The 15769-nt window shown below is 35.4% G+C and overlaps 1 protein-coding gene across 1 annotated transcript; it reads right to left on the reverse strand.

The window, feature by feature from the left end:
• Positions 1–1072: 1072 nt before the first annotated feature.
• Positions 1073–14383, reverse strand: SLC38A2 (solute carrier family 38 member 2). Its single transcript, XM_015816906.1, has 16 exons — positions 14269–14383; positions 13042–13283; positions 12662–12743; positions 12438–12553; positions 9663–9736; positions 9481–9573; positions 9235–9316; positions 7512–7600; positions 6859–6917; positions 6554–6712; positions 5616–5695; positions 5418–5518; positions 4227–4351; positions 3771–3915; positions 3570–3667; positions 1073–3095 (listed from the first exon to the last, which is right to left on the reverse strand). The coding sequence occupies exons 2-16, from the start codon at positions 13158–13160 to the stop codon at positions 3015–3017; spliced, it is 1503 nt and encodes a 500-aa protein (XP_015672392.1). The 5' UTR covers positions 13161–13283; positions 14269–14383; the 3' UTR covers positions 1073–3014.
• Positions 14384–15769: the final 1386 nt, after the last annotated feature.

Genomic DNA, 15769 nt, shown 5'->3' on the forward strand with positions numbered 1-15769 from the left:
CCCAGGAATCACTCGACCATTTTTAGTGTGTTTAATATATATATATATATATATGTATGTATGTATGTATATGTATATATGTATATATATATACACACACACACACACATATATACACACATACATACATATATACACACACACAAACACAAGAGTATAATAATTTATATACAGAGGTTACCCATAAATATTGAAAAATAGGTTTTAACTTCAACAAGTTACTATTCCATAAATAACATGTTACATAATGTGAGTAAAATAACATGGAAGACAATAATTTTAAAATGAGGTGACAAATAGTGGTTAAATGCTGAAACTACTAGCTCCTGAGAAGTTTATGCACCACATATTTGTATATTAGCAAAGAAGATATCTTAGTGGTACTCAGGAGTAGTTAGAGAAATTTGATCTTGCAAATGAAAGAAAACTGTGCAATCCATAATTTGAACTGCCCAGATATTGCTGATTCAGCAATAATTCAGTATCATTTTTGCAGATGCATAAGTGTATTTTCCCCACTTTTGTCACTTTTCTGGCTTTTAGATGAATAATTAGGCTATAACAATTTTTTTATTGTTGGAAAAGAATGGTTTTTGATCTTTAACTCCCTAGATTGGTTAAAGACACTGGGCAACACCAGTTGCTGAAAGAAAAGAAAATTGTTTTAAATTATTTGATATACTTTCTGGAGTATTTAGGCTGTTGCGCAAAATACCACTAGACTAGTACAAAATATAAGAAAATATTATGTTATTTATATCTGCTACATAAGTATGCTGTATCCACCCAGTAATGCCAATGGTAGTTCTGAGATATAAACACTCAACAATGAGATCTTATATTACACTAGCCAAATGCTTACAAAGTGATCTTTGAAATTCTAAGATGTTTTGTTTAGACAATCTAGATCAGGGATGTCAAAGTGCCAGCCCGCGGGCCGGTTGCATCATCCGGAGGCGCACCCACTGCAGCTCCAGCAATGCGAAAAAAGTCGTGATCTGTCGCAACACATCACATGACGCAGTGAGTTTGACACCTGTGATCTAGATCAAAAAATAAGTTTTATGTTTTTAACAGTACTAGTGTTAGTTACTAATATTTTAGGAATAAAAGAGATTATCACAACTATTATTCAAGTACAGATTATATTCTATCTAGAACCATGGCTTGAAGTCTAGCCTTTCTAGGTCAATAAGGGGAAATATTAAAAGCACCCTAATGAAACATTATTAGGCTAAGAATCAGAATGCAATGGGAAATATTTGCTGTATATATTTTTTAAAATGAACCTACACTTAAAAAATGTTCCGGTTAATTACATGCCTTTTTTGATTGCTCTAACTCAATAGTTACTATTGAGCTAGTACTATTAAGATAGATTATGCCAGATGAAAATAATCCTCTGAACATTACCTAGTTAAATTCTGTCTTTTTAGATTCTGGCAGAAAATCTGCTCAGCAATTTTTGTGAAATGAAAAAGTGTCCTAAATTTCTTTACATCTTGGGGTTGAAATAGTATAATTAATATGTGTAGTAACCAAACTGGAATATGCTCCTTTCTCTGGCAAATGCAGCACTTGCAACACAGATTTATTACTACAAAGCATAATAGAGAAGATTTTATCCTCTATCCCACATGGCAAATTCATTAAATATCTCTTTAAATTACGGTAATAATAGAAATGGGAAGTATGTATGAATTCCCTGTATCAACATTCAGCTCTTCTTGAGTTTCTGGGCAAAATGATGAATGGGAGACAGATAGGAGTGAGGTATGTATGCCCAGTTCATATGTTCTTTGAATGTTGTTGTCCAGTTAGGGCAGGATCATGTTCTGGATATCCACTGTACATGACCTATGGTTGTTACCCCACTGTTCCAATAATACTGAAACCCATTCATTTAGTAACAAGTGTGTGTGTGTGTGTGTATACACACACAGACACACACACACACGACAGTTTAGAAAACTGCATTAAGAAATCCAGTTATTTTATGAAAAGAATTTTGTCACATGCACCAAACTCTGGTGCAATTATGTAACATAATATAAAATATTAATAATGAATGAAAACATGCATCTGAAAAGTACCACACTATCTGTATACTTTACCTCCAGTAAACTATAGCATGACCTCAATATTTTTGTTTTAAATACTAAAAAGCCAGATTATTTTGCTAGGAACATCACATTATCTAACAATTTATTGTGCTTTGGTGAGACCAAATAAAAAAAAGAATAAAAAGTTTTTATCTTCTGTAATTGCACTACTGAGTACCTCAGTATACTATAATTGGGACTTCTTAACAAATCTTTGTTTGGTTTTAGTGTTAGAATAACTAAAATTACAAATGGAATTTAATTTTAGTTCTATTCTTTCAAGATAGTCAATTAAACATTAGTTATAACAGATTTAAAAAATAAGCTTATTGAGGTGAAAAATATAATTTTAAGAACATGTCTCTGTAGACAGGCAAACATTTTGAACTGAGGATACTGATTAAACAGTATACTGATTTTTTTCTTACCCTTATTTGAATCTTTAACTTATAAAATGTTTTCTTAAAAGTCAAAATAGTGCTTTTGAGTCCATAGTTATTTGGTATAAAAATAACTGTTTTTTCCCTTCCTTTTAATGGCTAGCTTACAACTTGCTGTAAACTAATTTACTTCTCACACCAATTGTTTCCATTAGGCACATTCAAGTAAATAAAGAATCCAAGTAACAATGTCCAAAGCCCAACATGGCTTGATAAATTTTTACAGAGAGAGCCATCCATTCCCTGGAATGGAATAAAAAAAAAAGTCACTTCACTCAGCCAAAGATTCAGCTGACTTGATATTAGTATCTATTCTTGTGCAGAATAGTTTCTTTTGTTTTTCTTTCTTTAAAATCCATCTGTTCTACCATTAGAAGTACTAGCATCAAAGGAAGCAGAGCTGCAAACATAGGCAGAAGGTTTTTCCTCCCAGAAGATGGCAGAATGAAGACGAATGAATAAAGCAGGTAGGTTAATTGTTGATCCAATCCACAATGATTAAGGTCATACTTCCAATCATCACAATTGTGCCACTTAGCAGGAACAGGAGAGCCTAAATAAGTAACATATGAAAATACTGAATTTATTTTGTCAGAAACAAGGGCATGAAAGAAATAGTCTATTATACATATAAATTAAATTTTGGGGGGCAATTTTCAGACTTGCATCATTCAAAGCCAAGATGAAAAACATTGAACACATTCTGCCTTCATTTTTTGGGAAGGCTAAGAAAATTCAGACAAATATGTTAGACTTTTATATATGGGTGTTTATGTTACGCCACTTAATTTCCAAAATGATTTTTAGTGGCCTACAGGAATGCAAAAGTAAAATAAAAGAAATAATGAACATTTAAAGAAAAAAAGAGGGGAATGAGTTAATGAAAAGGTCTAAGCACAGTTAATGCAGACATTCATGGCAATTAAGTAAGCTTTATAGTCAAACACTGTGCAAGAATGAAGCTAATAATTCTATGGATATCAAGAAACATTCCCTTTTATTGGTAAACACAATGATAAGTACCTACCCCAATTTTTTGCACAGATTGCATGGATTCTTTTTTCACAAGCTTAATGTAGAAAGCTGATGGAAGTATAAAGATTAGCATGGCAGCAGCAGAGGCACCTGAATGAACCATAAAGTTTAATTAGACCACTTATTTTTTATTACACTAAATAGACATTTTTAGAACAATAGGTATTTCAAACAAGTAACAAACAATCCTCACCAATGAATCCAAATATGTCTCGAATTGTGGGAACAAAAATGACGAGAACGTTGGTGCATACCAAAATAGCTCCTGTAATAATACAATGACGAACCCAACTAAATTCTTTGCCTGCACACAGCAATTGTGTGACGGAACTGCGGATCTGTAAAATAAACATTAATTGAATTACTTAATGTTATTAAAGTCACATTAAAATTTATCCCCTCCCAAAAATATTTTAAATATTTAAATAAATTTTAAATATTCTTTTAGAATATAGAATTTATATTGCCTTCTAACTATTCTAATTATACAATGATGAAAAAAGGAAAGCAAACTGAACACAGAGACATGACAGAAGATTTAAAAAATGAAACTGATAAATGGAAATAAATGCAAGCTCCATAAATACTTGATTTCCAAATTTCAACATAAATTAACACTACATTCTCTTCATTAAATAAAGTTACTCACTGGAAAAATCACAACTGGAACAGTAAGAATGACTGCCATCAGGACTGCTAAGCGCACAATCAGAAGGAGATTATCAGTCTGAAGCACTGCTGAATAAGTATGAAGCAATTCGGCTTCCACCTTTCCTGGAAAGGGACATGCAGAATATTTATTAACTTTAATATTCATATAAAATAATAAACGAGATTCCTGTGCATGTTTTTAAAAAGTTTATAATTGATTTGCAAATGGAATTGTGTGACTATACAGCATTGTAATATAGAATGCATTGCAATGTGGTAGCCACAGTCAGCTTTTAAAGTTAAAGAGTGTTCTGAAGTGGCTGAATTCCAGAAACTTTTATTTCAATCTAATATTTGACCGCTTGTCAGTGTCCCCATCTAATACCATTATGGTATTTCTATTGTTATTGCACATCACATTGTGTATTGCTAAAGCTACAAAGCTTGTAAAACTAAAGCTACAAGCAGTGATATATCCTTCAATAAACAAGGAGCGATTAAATTATACAGCTGTTACCTGAATGAAAATTACTGACAATCTATGATATGATTCAAACTTCCTAACTCTTCCTGCTTATAACAGCTTTGAGTAGAATGGAATGTCAGCTGACATAGAACCAGGAAGTGAGTCTCCAACCTGCAGCCAGCCAGTGGGTAATGGACTCTCTTTGTCTTCCTTCCACAGATGTCAATCAGGCAGAACATAAGTACAGTTCAGTATAACATTAACAAAAAATTAACAAAATTGATTGATCCTAACCTCCCTGACAGCCATTTTTAATTTGTGTGTAACCATAACATGGTCTCAAAATGACCGATGGGTTTGCTGTTCTTAAAAATTGAAGAGCCTTTCTCATGACAGCTCTACAGGAAATATTTTTTATCAGTCTACTAGGTCTTGCTTCTTATTAGTAATGGAGCTCAGAAGTCCATAGGCTCAGTTAATTCAAAAATGAATGACCAATTCTTATTTGTGGAACTTATTTTTCTGCAGAAGGAAGGAAGCTTGTATAAGCTATTGCTTTAAGTTGAGATTGCCTTCTTAATTAGAACGTACAAATGCTACAATGGAGCACGTTTACATAAAGACAAAACAGTGTGAGCTTGCTTTACGCTGGTTGACTTGTTCACACCTCAAAGATATATCAAAATTAATATGCAAAACTTAAATAGAAGAGTTACTTTTTACCATAGAATGTCAAGTATCCAAAGAGAGCAGCCAAGAGGTACATGAGGAACATAGCAAAAAATGAAACATTGGATACTTTCATCATTCTTCTGCGGGTTCGGCTATTATAAAGAAACAAATAAATTGCTATGAATACATCATTCCATATTTATATACACTTCTTTGAAAACACAAAACATGTTAATGCGCATGACATACCCTTTCAGTTCTTCATAAATAGGGAGAATAGCAGGATGACAGACAAAAGAAAATGTCAGGATAGGTACAGCATAGACAGTCTGGAAAACATAAAAATGGGTGTATGACTATTTCTATATTAACTTAAAAGATACTCAGACAGTTTCTTGAAAAACTAAAGCTATAATTCTAAATAGCATATTTTGCATTTTTTCATTCATATTCCTCCATTTCTATGAACAATTCAAACCATTATCTATAATTGCCCTTCCTATTTATAAACTTTCCCATGTGAAATAGATTAGGTGGAAGAAAAGTAAAGAGCCTGAAGGCAATTGGAACTTCTAATCCTACTCAAATATATTAAATACTAGAAAAGTATTTGTTAGTACACAATTGTGCACAGTTGTTTACACATCCACTTTTATTCAAGTCACCAAGCAGATTATCAATCACTCTATTCAATTTTTTAAAACATATAATCGTAGAGATGGTACTGCATTTTTTGCACAGCATGCAATTATTTAGCAGTGAGGTAGAATTTTAAAGGTTTTACTAAATGATTATGAGAGTGCTCATGTTGGTTTTTATTCAAAAGTATTGGCTAATAAAATATATTGTTTATGTAACATTTTTCCATATTTGCAAACTAATTCCAAAGAGTTAAATAATGAGTGATATATGGAATTGGTAGGTAAGGAAAACTCCAGCTGTATGAGGTGATACCTGGTTATACCATAGTGGTTTAGTTTATTCTTTAAATATTCTGTCTGGTCAAACAACTGGGTAAAGATGCAATTGTTCCCTCACCCATAGTTATTTTCCATTTAATTCAAGGATAATAAACAAGATACTGATCTTAGTATTGCTATAACAGCTTTTATGAGGTGAACAGGAAGTTTCAGGACTAGTTAGACTTTGCAGGAGTCACAATCATGCTTACTTAGTTTAATTATTACCTTTGAGTTGAAGATAAAATATTTTGGTACACAGGAATCATAGGTTGCATTAACATTTGTTTCATTTGCAAACACCAGTTGCTCCATGGTAATGTTCAGAGTTGCATTAATTAGATCATGTTCCACTCCACAAGGAATTTGAAATTTCTTGCAAATGACCTAACAAAGGATGATCACAGCTGATTTCACATGATAAATTTATTACCATTCTAATTATAATTATAAGATATGATTACAAGTGTCTGTGAAAGCATTTGAATTACTATTTAAATATTTTAAAATATAGATAAATAAACAATACCTACCACAATAAGGAAGAAGGCCATGCACAATAAGGAAAATCCACTGGTGTAGCCTAGATAACCTGCAATGATAAAGGAATGTTTTAATTTAAAGCATGCAGTACATGTAAAAAATAACATGTTCAACATTTTGAACTGTTATGCCATCTTGTTCAATAGACATTAGTAGGAATTATTGTCAGAAACATTTTAATTTAATATCAACTTACAAATTACCCAGTGCACTTTTAATCAAGTGTTCAGATTTTCTTTTCCAATATATAATTAGTTCAAATGATTCCAAATGGCAAATAGTATAATTTAGCATGTTAACTATTGGCATGTATCCACTATGAATATACTGTTAGCCCATTTAGGTTCAGACAATATATTCAAAGTTAAGCCAATATAAAATTGGAATACTTAATGTGATGCAAATAGTGCTACACTTTCCTTTCAGAGCAGTCATCATGTTTAATTCATGCATTGTTTTAAATTAACATAGCTCAACCAGAGGATTTCATGAATTTGATCGTGCTGTTTACATCTGCATATATGGAATAAAGAAAAAGAAAAACTGGCTCGACTATTAGGGATTTCTCTTACTGACTGCAAGTAAGTTAACCATCGTTTTTCTTCTTTATTCCACATTAATATCAACATTAACAACCACTTACCTAAATTTTTCAACAGTGACAAAGGAAGAATGAGCACCAAGGATACTAATATAACCAAATAATCGCCATTAGTATACCAATACCATTCTCTAGAAGGAAAAGAAGAATGTACATGCTGAAATCTGACTGACAATTTAAAAATCACTAAAGGCTACTTTGTCTCCACAAGTGAAAATACCTGGCCAACCTAGACTGATTTTGAAAATGTATTACTTAGTACTTGAATGGGAAACTTCTAAGGAGCTCAAGGGCTCTAACCTAGACCAGGAAGTCAAAAAGACTTGTCAGAAGGAAATGATTTAACCTCTTCCTTACTGCTGCCAATAAATCTATAGGTACATATTGACAGAACAACAGGAACTGAACGTCAAGTGGAGATTTTATATTTTGAGGATTGCTTGGGATTATAATGCAGGATAGACAATGATTTCATTCTGGAGTCCCTTCTTCATATGGATTTCAATATCTGATTATTTGTATTTATTTATTTATATCCTACCTTTACTATTTTTAAATAGTAAATGACAAACAAGATGACAAACATATCAAACACACCTTCCTCTTCTTATTTTCTCCACAACAACAATCCTGCGAGATGGGTTGGGCTGAGAGAGAGTGACTTGGCCCAGAGTTATAAAGCTGGCTTTCCTGGCTAAGACAGGACTTGATCTCCCACTTTCTAACCTGGTGCCTTAATCGCTAGACCAAGACTACGGAAATGTACTTTTCATAACCTCATTTGCAAGGAATTTTGCTTTGCTGAGTCATAGTAATTATAGTCCATTACTTTAATTAAGTTCCACAGAAGTCACTTCTTTCAGGTAGATTCCATTCTCTTCAAAAGGATTTATAATGAGACGATTGTGCTATTGATGGGATGTTGATCCAAATATTCCTGCCCCAAAGCAGCATAATAAACATCTATTTTAAACTTGTCTTCCATTCACTATTATGCGCCAATATAATGCCTCCATTTATGTACATACAGACGTAGCAAAGGAACTATTATACTCTTGCTTGCTCCTTATGTGAATCTCAACCAACTTGAAGAATCACCTACTGTAACTATTAATCTTCTAAACCCAGTAAACCTAGTGCCAAAACCTATGCATCTATATCTAATTATAAAATGTAACATTTTAAACATATTTAATATTTTAAATAATTCCAACAGTAATATTTTAGACTATATATACAGTTGTATTGTACAAATAAGCATTCATCAGTATGGAAATACATTGATTAAAATATTTTAATTTTTAATGTTGCATTTTACAGAATTTCATTTTCTGTTAGGTCCCTAGGCTGGTACAATGCATTCAAAAGATCTTAGTCTCAGATATGTCAAGGTAGGGAAGAGAAACAAACTTGCCCCAATGTAGCATGAACCACTGTTTGTTGGCAACCCAATGCTAGATGGACCATTCCTTTGGCATCCTGCTTTCTCTCTTATCATTTTTAAAAAAAAATTGTTTACCAGTTTACTTGGAATTACTGTATTATCAAACTTCATGGATTTTTGTAACTCTTTTCTGAGAAAAAAAGACAGATCTTTCAAACAGACCTCTCCAGAGGCAGGAAAGCATAACTGGAATTTACTACTTTACTTACCTTTGTTTAAGAAGCTAAACTTAACCTGTTTCAAAAGAAATCCTCAAATATCAATGTCCCTTTTTATATGTTCCCATGAAAACAATTTCTACCAAGCAATTCTAGGACTTACCCTGAATGCTCTTCAATGTTCAAAAACGCTTTGATGACCAATGGTAACTCATATTTCACGATGTAGAGGTAGCTTGACATAGCTGCAAGTGAATAATATTGTAGATAGTTACAATAAGATATAAAAATAATAAAATACAGTTCCTAATGATATTATTGAATTTGTTAATGAAAGCATGTTTTGTGAAAAAATAGTTTTTGGAATAAGAAGGGTTTCTGCTTTTAGGGTGTCTGAGAAGGATCTTACCTCCAATGTTCTGCATTGTAATTGATCCAGATGCTGCAAGTTTTCCAGGCATGCCAAATGCTTTCATTCCCAATTGTTCATATAATAAAGATCCTTTAGGAACAGAGATTTTGAAGAATGCAATTTAGAAAGCGAAAAGGGGAGAGACGAATCTATGATTGACAAATAGTTACTGTCATTACCTCCTTCGTTGGAAGTCTTCAAAAGAAGGTGAACGGAATACAGAGAAAATATTGACACGAAGACTAAGAGAACTCTAAAAAGGAAATATATAAATTTAAATGCAGTGAATATATTAGGAACATTTACTGTGCTCAGGGGGCAAGGAACAGTCTAAGAAGGATTAAAAAGAGCCTAACTGCCACTTTTAAAAACATAAATCTAGCACAAATCATTTCTAGATCAGGGGATCTACTCATTGTCATCCATGCCCTGGTAATCTCTGTTAGATTACTGCAATCCACTCTATATCGGGCTGCTCCTGAAGACTACCTGGAAACTTCAGCAGATGTCAAATGTAATGGTGCAAGTCGTTAGGTATGTTTCTGGTAGAACACATATCACACTTCCATTTTGTGAGTGCATTGTTTACCAGTGTGTTTCTGGGTCCAATGCAAGGTGCTGGGGTTGACCTTTAAAGCCCTTCATGACATGGCATTAAGTTGTTTGGGGGAACCACCTCTTTCCAATTTTATGTTCCCATCTACCATGCAAAGAAGGCATGTTATGGGTTCGGTTAACTATGAAGCTACATTTTGGAGGCCCTCAGCAGTGAGTCTTTTCTGCCATGGAGCTCGTACTGTGGAATCTTCTCCCCCCAAGGCAAGATTGGCCTCATCACTTTTTTTAAAAAAATAGTTGTTGCTTTACAATATATTTTAGAGAAATTAATTTCCAATAGAAAACAATTTAAGAAAAAAACCCCATAGCTTTGGGTTACCTTTTTATATCTGTCTGCAAGCCTCACTGAACTCATTGTTTATTCTAATATACTTATACAGATACAAAATGTACTGACAACTTCTGTGTCTCTGTCTCTCTGTGTGTATTTCCTCTGACTTAAATGGGCTTTTTGTCAAACCCTGCCCTTCAGAGAATCTCACTAGCATGCATTATGATGATTACATTGTAACCACTGCAAAACATTTTTGGAGCATGAAATGGCACAGTAAAGTACAATTATTGTATCTGTCTGGTTTTTTTTTAAACAAAACTGTATGGCACTTTTTTGCTTAGGATTTTTTCATGTTCTAGCAAGAACTATTTTTAAATAATTTGCAAAATAAAAATAAATGCCATACACTAAAATGTGCTTCACACTTCAGTTTGTTTTGGTGGCAACAGTAATATTACCAGCATACTGCATGTTGAGACATCCCCAAATGTCCATCAATAAATCAATCATTTTGAGGGACCTGAGAAGAGAGAAGGGGAAATTCAGAAGGGTTAATATGCAGCTACAGTTAAAGAAAATTGGGCCATTTTGAACATGAGCTTACATCCAGACTTTGAATGTATTTATATTTAAAGATGAATTTGAGGGACCAAAGCTGTTTGCACTTAACAGTATAGTAGACAGGTTATTTAAAATTCAGTGGACTCTGTTCCCAAGTAAATATTTCTAGGATCACTGCCTTCAAGAGCTTGACTGTTCCTCATTGCCAATATGGATTAGTGAAAGACAGAATTGAAATTCCAACTGCTCTTGGATTTTATATTAATTTCTAATGATGCTGGAAGGTTGTTTTGCTGTCACAGAAATCCCTAGAGGCATAATCTGCTTTTTAAATCCTGCAGTTAACATTAAAATAATAAAAGTTATTTTCATATTTCTTTGTTTTCTATTAATAACCAACATATGCATGCCACTATATATTTGCCTTTCTGAATATGCAGTTTTTTTTAACTTTTCAGACTTAAATAGCCTTCTAATGGAAATATATCTATATGTATCTCCTTGCTTTTCATACCAATAACTATATAGCTAAATTCTACTCAGGATCTGTTTCTCTCTGTAATCTGATACATTCCTTTTTCTTATTTAAAGCTGGACCAAATAGCAAACTCTACAGCATATTTTTTATGAGAAATTGTCAAGGAAAAACTGACAAATGCTTTATGATGCATTTGCAGGCAAAATGCTTTATGATGCATATGAGGCAAAATGCAGGATGGCAAATCTAGTTAATTTATTTCCCATTTTTATAAATAACTCAAGGTGATGAACATACCCAATTTTCCTCCCTCCTGCTATTTTCCCACAACAACACCCCTGTTGTTGGGCTGAGAGAATGATTGGCCAAAGTCAATAGCCAGTTTAGTTAGCCAATGTAGGACATTATAATCCAAAAATTAAAATGGATAAATTGAAGCATTTCCCCCACTATTTGAGAAAACAATGCAGCGATATTTAGATTAATGTAAAAATCATTTTTGAGGAAAAACACAGCATTCAAACAAAAGAAAAGGCAACTTAACCAATTGTAACTAAAACAATAAAAGTGAGTGCAATTTCATTTTTATAGTGTATAAATTCAAAAATTTCAGAATGTTTTCTTTAATTTCTGTTGCCCATAAAAAAGAAAGAGGATGTATATCAGCCATTCAAACCTAAATGTTTAAAATCCTACTGGCTCCAATATGAGAAATGTAAACATAAACACCAGCTGTATTCTTCAACTGAAATATTAAATTATTAGTTTGAGCTGAATTTCCTTTTCTGTTCAAAGTAACTTGTAGTCTAATCGCATAAATTTGCCACTCAAACAATTTTCTGTGAGTTCAAGGTATTTCTAGATAAATGTTCACTGCTTCTTGCCTCTAGCAATGTCAATGGGATTAAAATGGCTTGTGTTCAGATACTTTAGCAGAATTACATTTTATGCTTGAAGCAAGCACTAACAAATATTTTCCTAAAACAATAACGTAATGTGATTTTATTGCATTCTAATACTTACACAAAGAGAGCAATTCCTGTGTTTGCCATGGCATAAGAAAGTCCAAGAATGCCACTGCCCACAATAGCATTGCTCAGGTTAAATACTGACATTCCAAAGGAAGTTGTACCTGGATGCTGTAAATAATAATAAGGATGGTGAAAGTTCACAATTTGTTCTTACTTGCAAGAGGTTTTGTAATAAAATTATTTTTCTTTTTAAAAACACTATTGGTATGTGCTTACATATTCAGTTTCATATTTTTTCTTCCCTTGGTTGGATTCAAGTAAAAAATTTTGGTTTTCTGGATCCATATCTACGTAATGGCTGTGAAATGAAGGGAAAGAGGAACTTTAAATACTATTGTAAAAGTCCACTTATTTTTAACTGAGCTAAAATCTGAATAAATGTGTCAACAATGTGCAACATTTTCTTCTTTTTCCTGGCTTGTGATATGGTCATTTAAAAAGATTTTCCCTTAGTGGGGGAATTCCCAAAACAGAAATCCATCCATCCATCCATCCATCCATCCATCCATCCATCCACCCATTCAGGGGAACTGGGGCAGGTATTTGAAGAGGCTGTTGTACTGTGGTTCAAAGTAAGGCAGAGAAATCTCCCTGACCTCTTCATCGCAGCTGATTTGGTGGGGTAGTGATAGCTGAAGTCGTTGCTGTTAGAGCTATAGCTGCTGCTGTCCTCCTCTCGGGTGCTATTCAGCTTGCCCATTTCAGCTTTGGTCATACTGGGATCCAGGATGTTTTCTTAGGGAACGGGTCAATAAGGCCAAAGACTTATTTGGGTTGGGAGGGGCCGCCTGGGGTCCTCGTGATCTTTTGTCCTTGGCGGCCGCGGGTCCTACCTCGTCTGCGAAGGTAAAGGGAAAACGTCAGTACTGCAGTAGTCTCCCGAAGTGGGTCACGTGAGACCCTGCCTCGAAGCTGCTGCTCAGCACGGCTGATTCAGCCAGGCGAGTGGAAAAGTACCAGCAGAGAAGGGCGGGATAAGCGAAGAGGGGCGAGGGAAGGAAAAGTACTGGGAGGAGAACAAAGATATCTCCAGCTAGAACACTGGGAGCACACATTGTCTGAAAAGAGGGGGTGGTTGGGGGGGGGGGAAACAAAAGACCTACGGTGGGAAGCCAGGGTGCCAAGGCAAAAGAAGGCTTCTCTGCCCAGCCAAGCAGATAAGCAAAGAGCCTTCGCTAGTCTTCTTCGCTTTCATCCATCCAGAGACTGAGAAACACAATACATCCGCCGCAGGTAGATTAACTTGTTAAGATCAGAGAAGCTTAAAAATACACATACACCCACATTCGCGACATGATCGCGTAATCAGATTTGGAAGCGAACGAACTCCACCCATCCGTCCTCTTTTTGCCCGGAACTTTACATGGTGCAATCTAAGTAACCGATTGTCACGGTCCCTTTCTAACATTAACTGATTGCCGCCCGAAGCATTTCTTGGACTTTCCGGACCGTTTCCAGCTATTTATTTCCCCTCCTCGCTTCTTCCCGGGAATCCTACTTCGGAAAATGTGAACAACAATACAAATCAGTCACAAGACTGCATCACCAGCGACGTCTTTTGTGGGGAGGGTTTGGAAAAGCGATGGCGAAGGGGGGGGGGGACCCTGGACGCCCTGCTGTGATACAGTAGCGCTAGCGGCGGCTGACGGATTCCCCCTCCCCCCATGCTCCCTCCCTATCCCGCTCACATCTTAAGTCTCGCACATTCTTACATAAAAAAGCCAGTCCACAGTTAGTTATATCACTAGCAAACGCAGTTAACCCACTCAGCTAGCTGCAGATACCTTCTTCGAGCTTCTCCCCCAAATCTCAGAATATTTTACCTCAATCTACAAAGCTTAAAACTCGCAAAGTTCCGGAGCTTCTTTCTTCGGTCGATTTCTCTTTTTAAACGGAAGCAAAAAATCCTTAAATACTGACAGTCCGAAATTTTTTTTTGTAATAAATTAAATTAAATATAATATTTAAAAAAACAGTTGTAATATATCAAGCCGACAGAAAACAATAAGTTAGGTTACTTCTGGTGAAATCAGACAAAGGCCCCCGCGCTCAGGAGAAAAGCTTTCAGGTGAACGAGAGCGAGGAAAAGCCACTCGCGGAACAGCACGCTCGGTTCTGGGGGACGCGCGCTGATGCCTCCGCTTTTGAGAGAAGCATGTGGCGACGTCAGAGCGAGCGAGCAATGGGAAGGGCGAGGATTCGCGTCGGCAGCGTGCAGAGACTTTCCTGTGTGTACCAACATTGGGCTTCGTGGCTCCACCCCTCTTCCCCAAACACTCCGAAATTATTCTGCTACCCTGACACTGCGACTTCCAGGAACCTCTCTGTCTCTGTCCAAGAGATTTCTCAGTAAGCTGGCCGAAAGCCGACCCTATCCCGGGTTTTATTCAGACACTATTCGAAGTAGCTCGGCGGAAGCCTTAAATCACCCGGTGCTGAAAATAGGGAAGAGGTTTGTTTATCTTAGCCAAGTCCCCCGTTTCAACGGGGTCACAACTAAGATCATGTAACTGCTTCCAAGAACCTGTGTGGCCCTGGCAAACTTAAAATTCTCACTGGTAATGACAGTGCAGGGAAGAGACAAGTTAAATAATACTTTAACTTGGAAAAATTCAAGGGAAATAATGTCATATAATATGCCTGCTAGAAAGTTATGCATGCTAAATTCTGGGAAGTCTTCTGAATATTGTATACACTCTTCAGTTGAGGTTGCTTAATGATAGAACAGCCAGATTGGTGTGGCAGTTACAGCATCAGGCTAAAAACAGGAGACCTTGTCTTTCTTGGGCATGAAGCCAGCCAGGGGACTTTGGGCCAGTCACTCTCACTCAATCCTAGGAAGCAGGCAATGGCAAATCACTTCTGAAATCTTGCTAAGAAAACTGCAGGGACTAGTCCAGGCATTTGTCAGAAGTCAACATTCTCAAAGACACTCTATAAATAATTATTTTATACAGTAGTATAAAATCATTCTAGGGCTACCTCAATTGACAACATCCTGGTTAAGATTTTAGATCACACATCAACAGTGTGGGAAGTTAACCCAGAGAAGGAAATATTAAAAAGGCAGAAAGAAAGATATTGTTCACCAAAAGGATTTTTAAAAGCATTTTTTGAAAAGCAGAAACCAAACCTGGCCTCATCTCTTTGCCCAAAGCAGTAGCTAGTCTTATACAAATGCAGATGTGGAACCATCAGAAAGTTGAAGCCAGAGCAATCAAGAAGACAAAGAGAAAATCTGCATACCCCGCCCAAGCTCTTAAGAGTCATTAGCCCCATCACCTGGGAAGCAGGATATGATAATGGGATTAAACCACAGATATC

Source organism: Protobothrops mucrosquamatus, unplaced genomic scaffold, assembly GCF_001527695.2.
Source record: "Protobothrops mucrosquamatus isolate PMUCROS unplaced genomic scaffold, P.Mucros_1.0 scaffold526, whole genome shotgun sequence".
In the NCBI taxonomy this organism is placed as follows: domain Eukaryota; kingdom Metazoa; phylum Chordata; class Lepidosauria; order Squamata; family Viperidae; genus Protobothrops; species Protobothrops mucrosquamatus.

What these genes read in the sequence shown, in the direction of transcription:
- SLC38A2 (XM_015816906.1), bottom strand. Translation starts at nt 13,160, where the DNA reads ATGACCAAAGCTGAAATGGGCAAGCTGAATAGCACCCGAGAGGAGGAC. An exon ending in AACATTGAAGAGCATTCAGG is followed by an intron (nt 7,601 to 9,234) that starts GTAAGTCCTAGA and finishes TTTTCCTTCTAG; the next exon opens with AGAATGGTATTGGTATACTA. An exon ending in ATTTTATCTTCAACTCAAAG is followed by an intron (nt 5,696 to 6,553) that starts GTAATAATTAAA and finishes TATGTTTTCCAG; the next exon opens with ACTGTCTATGCTGTACCTAT.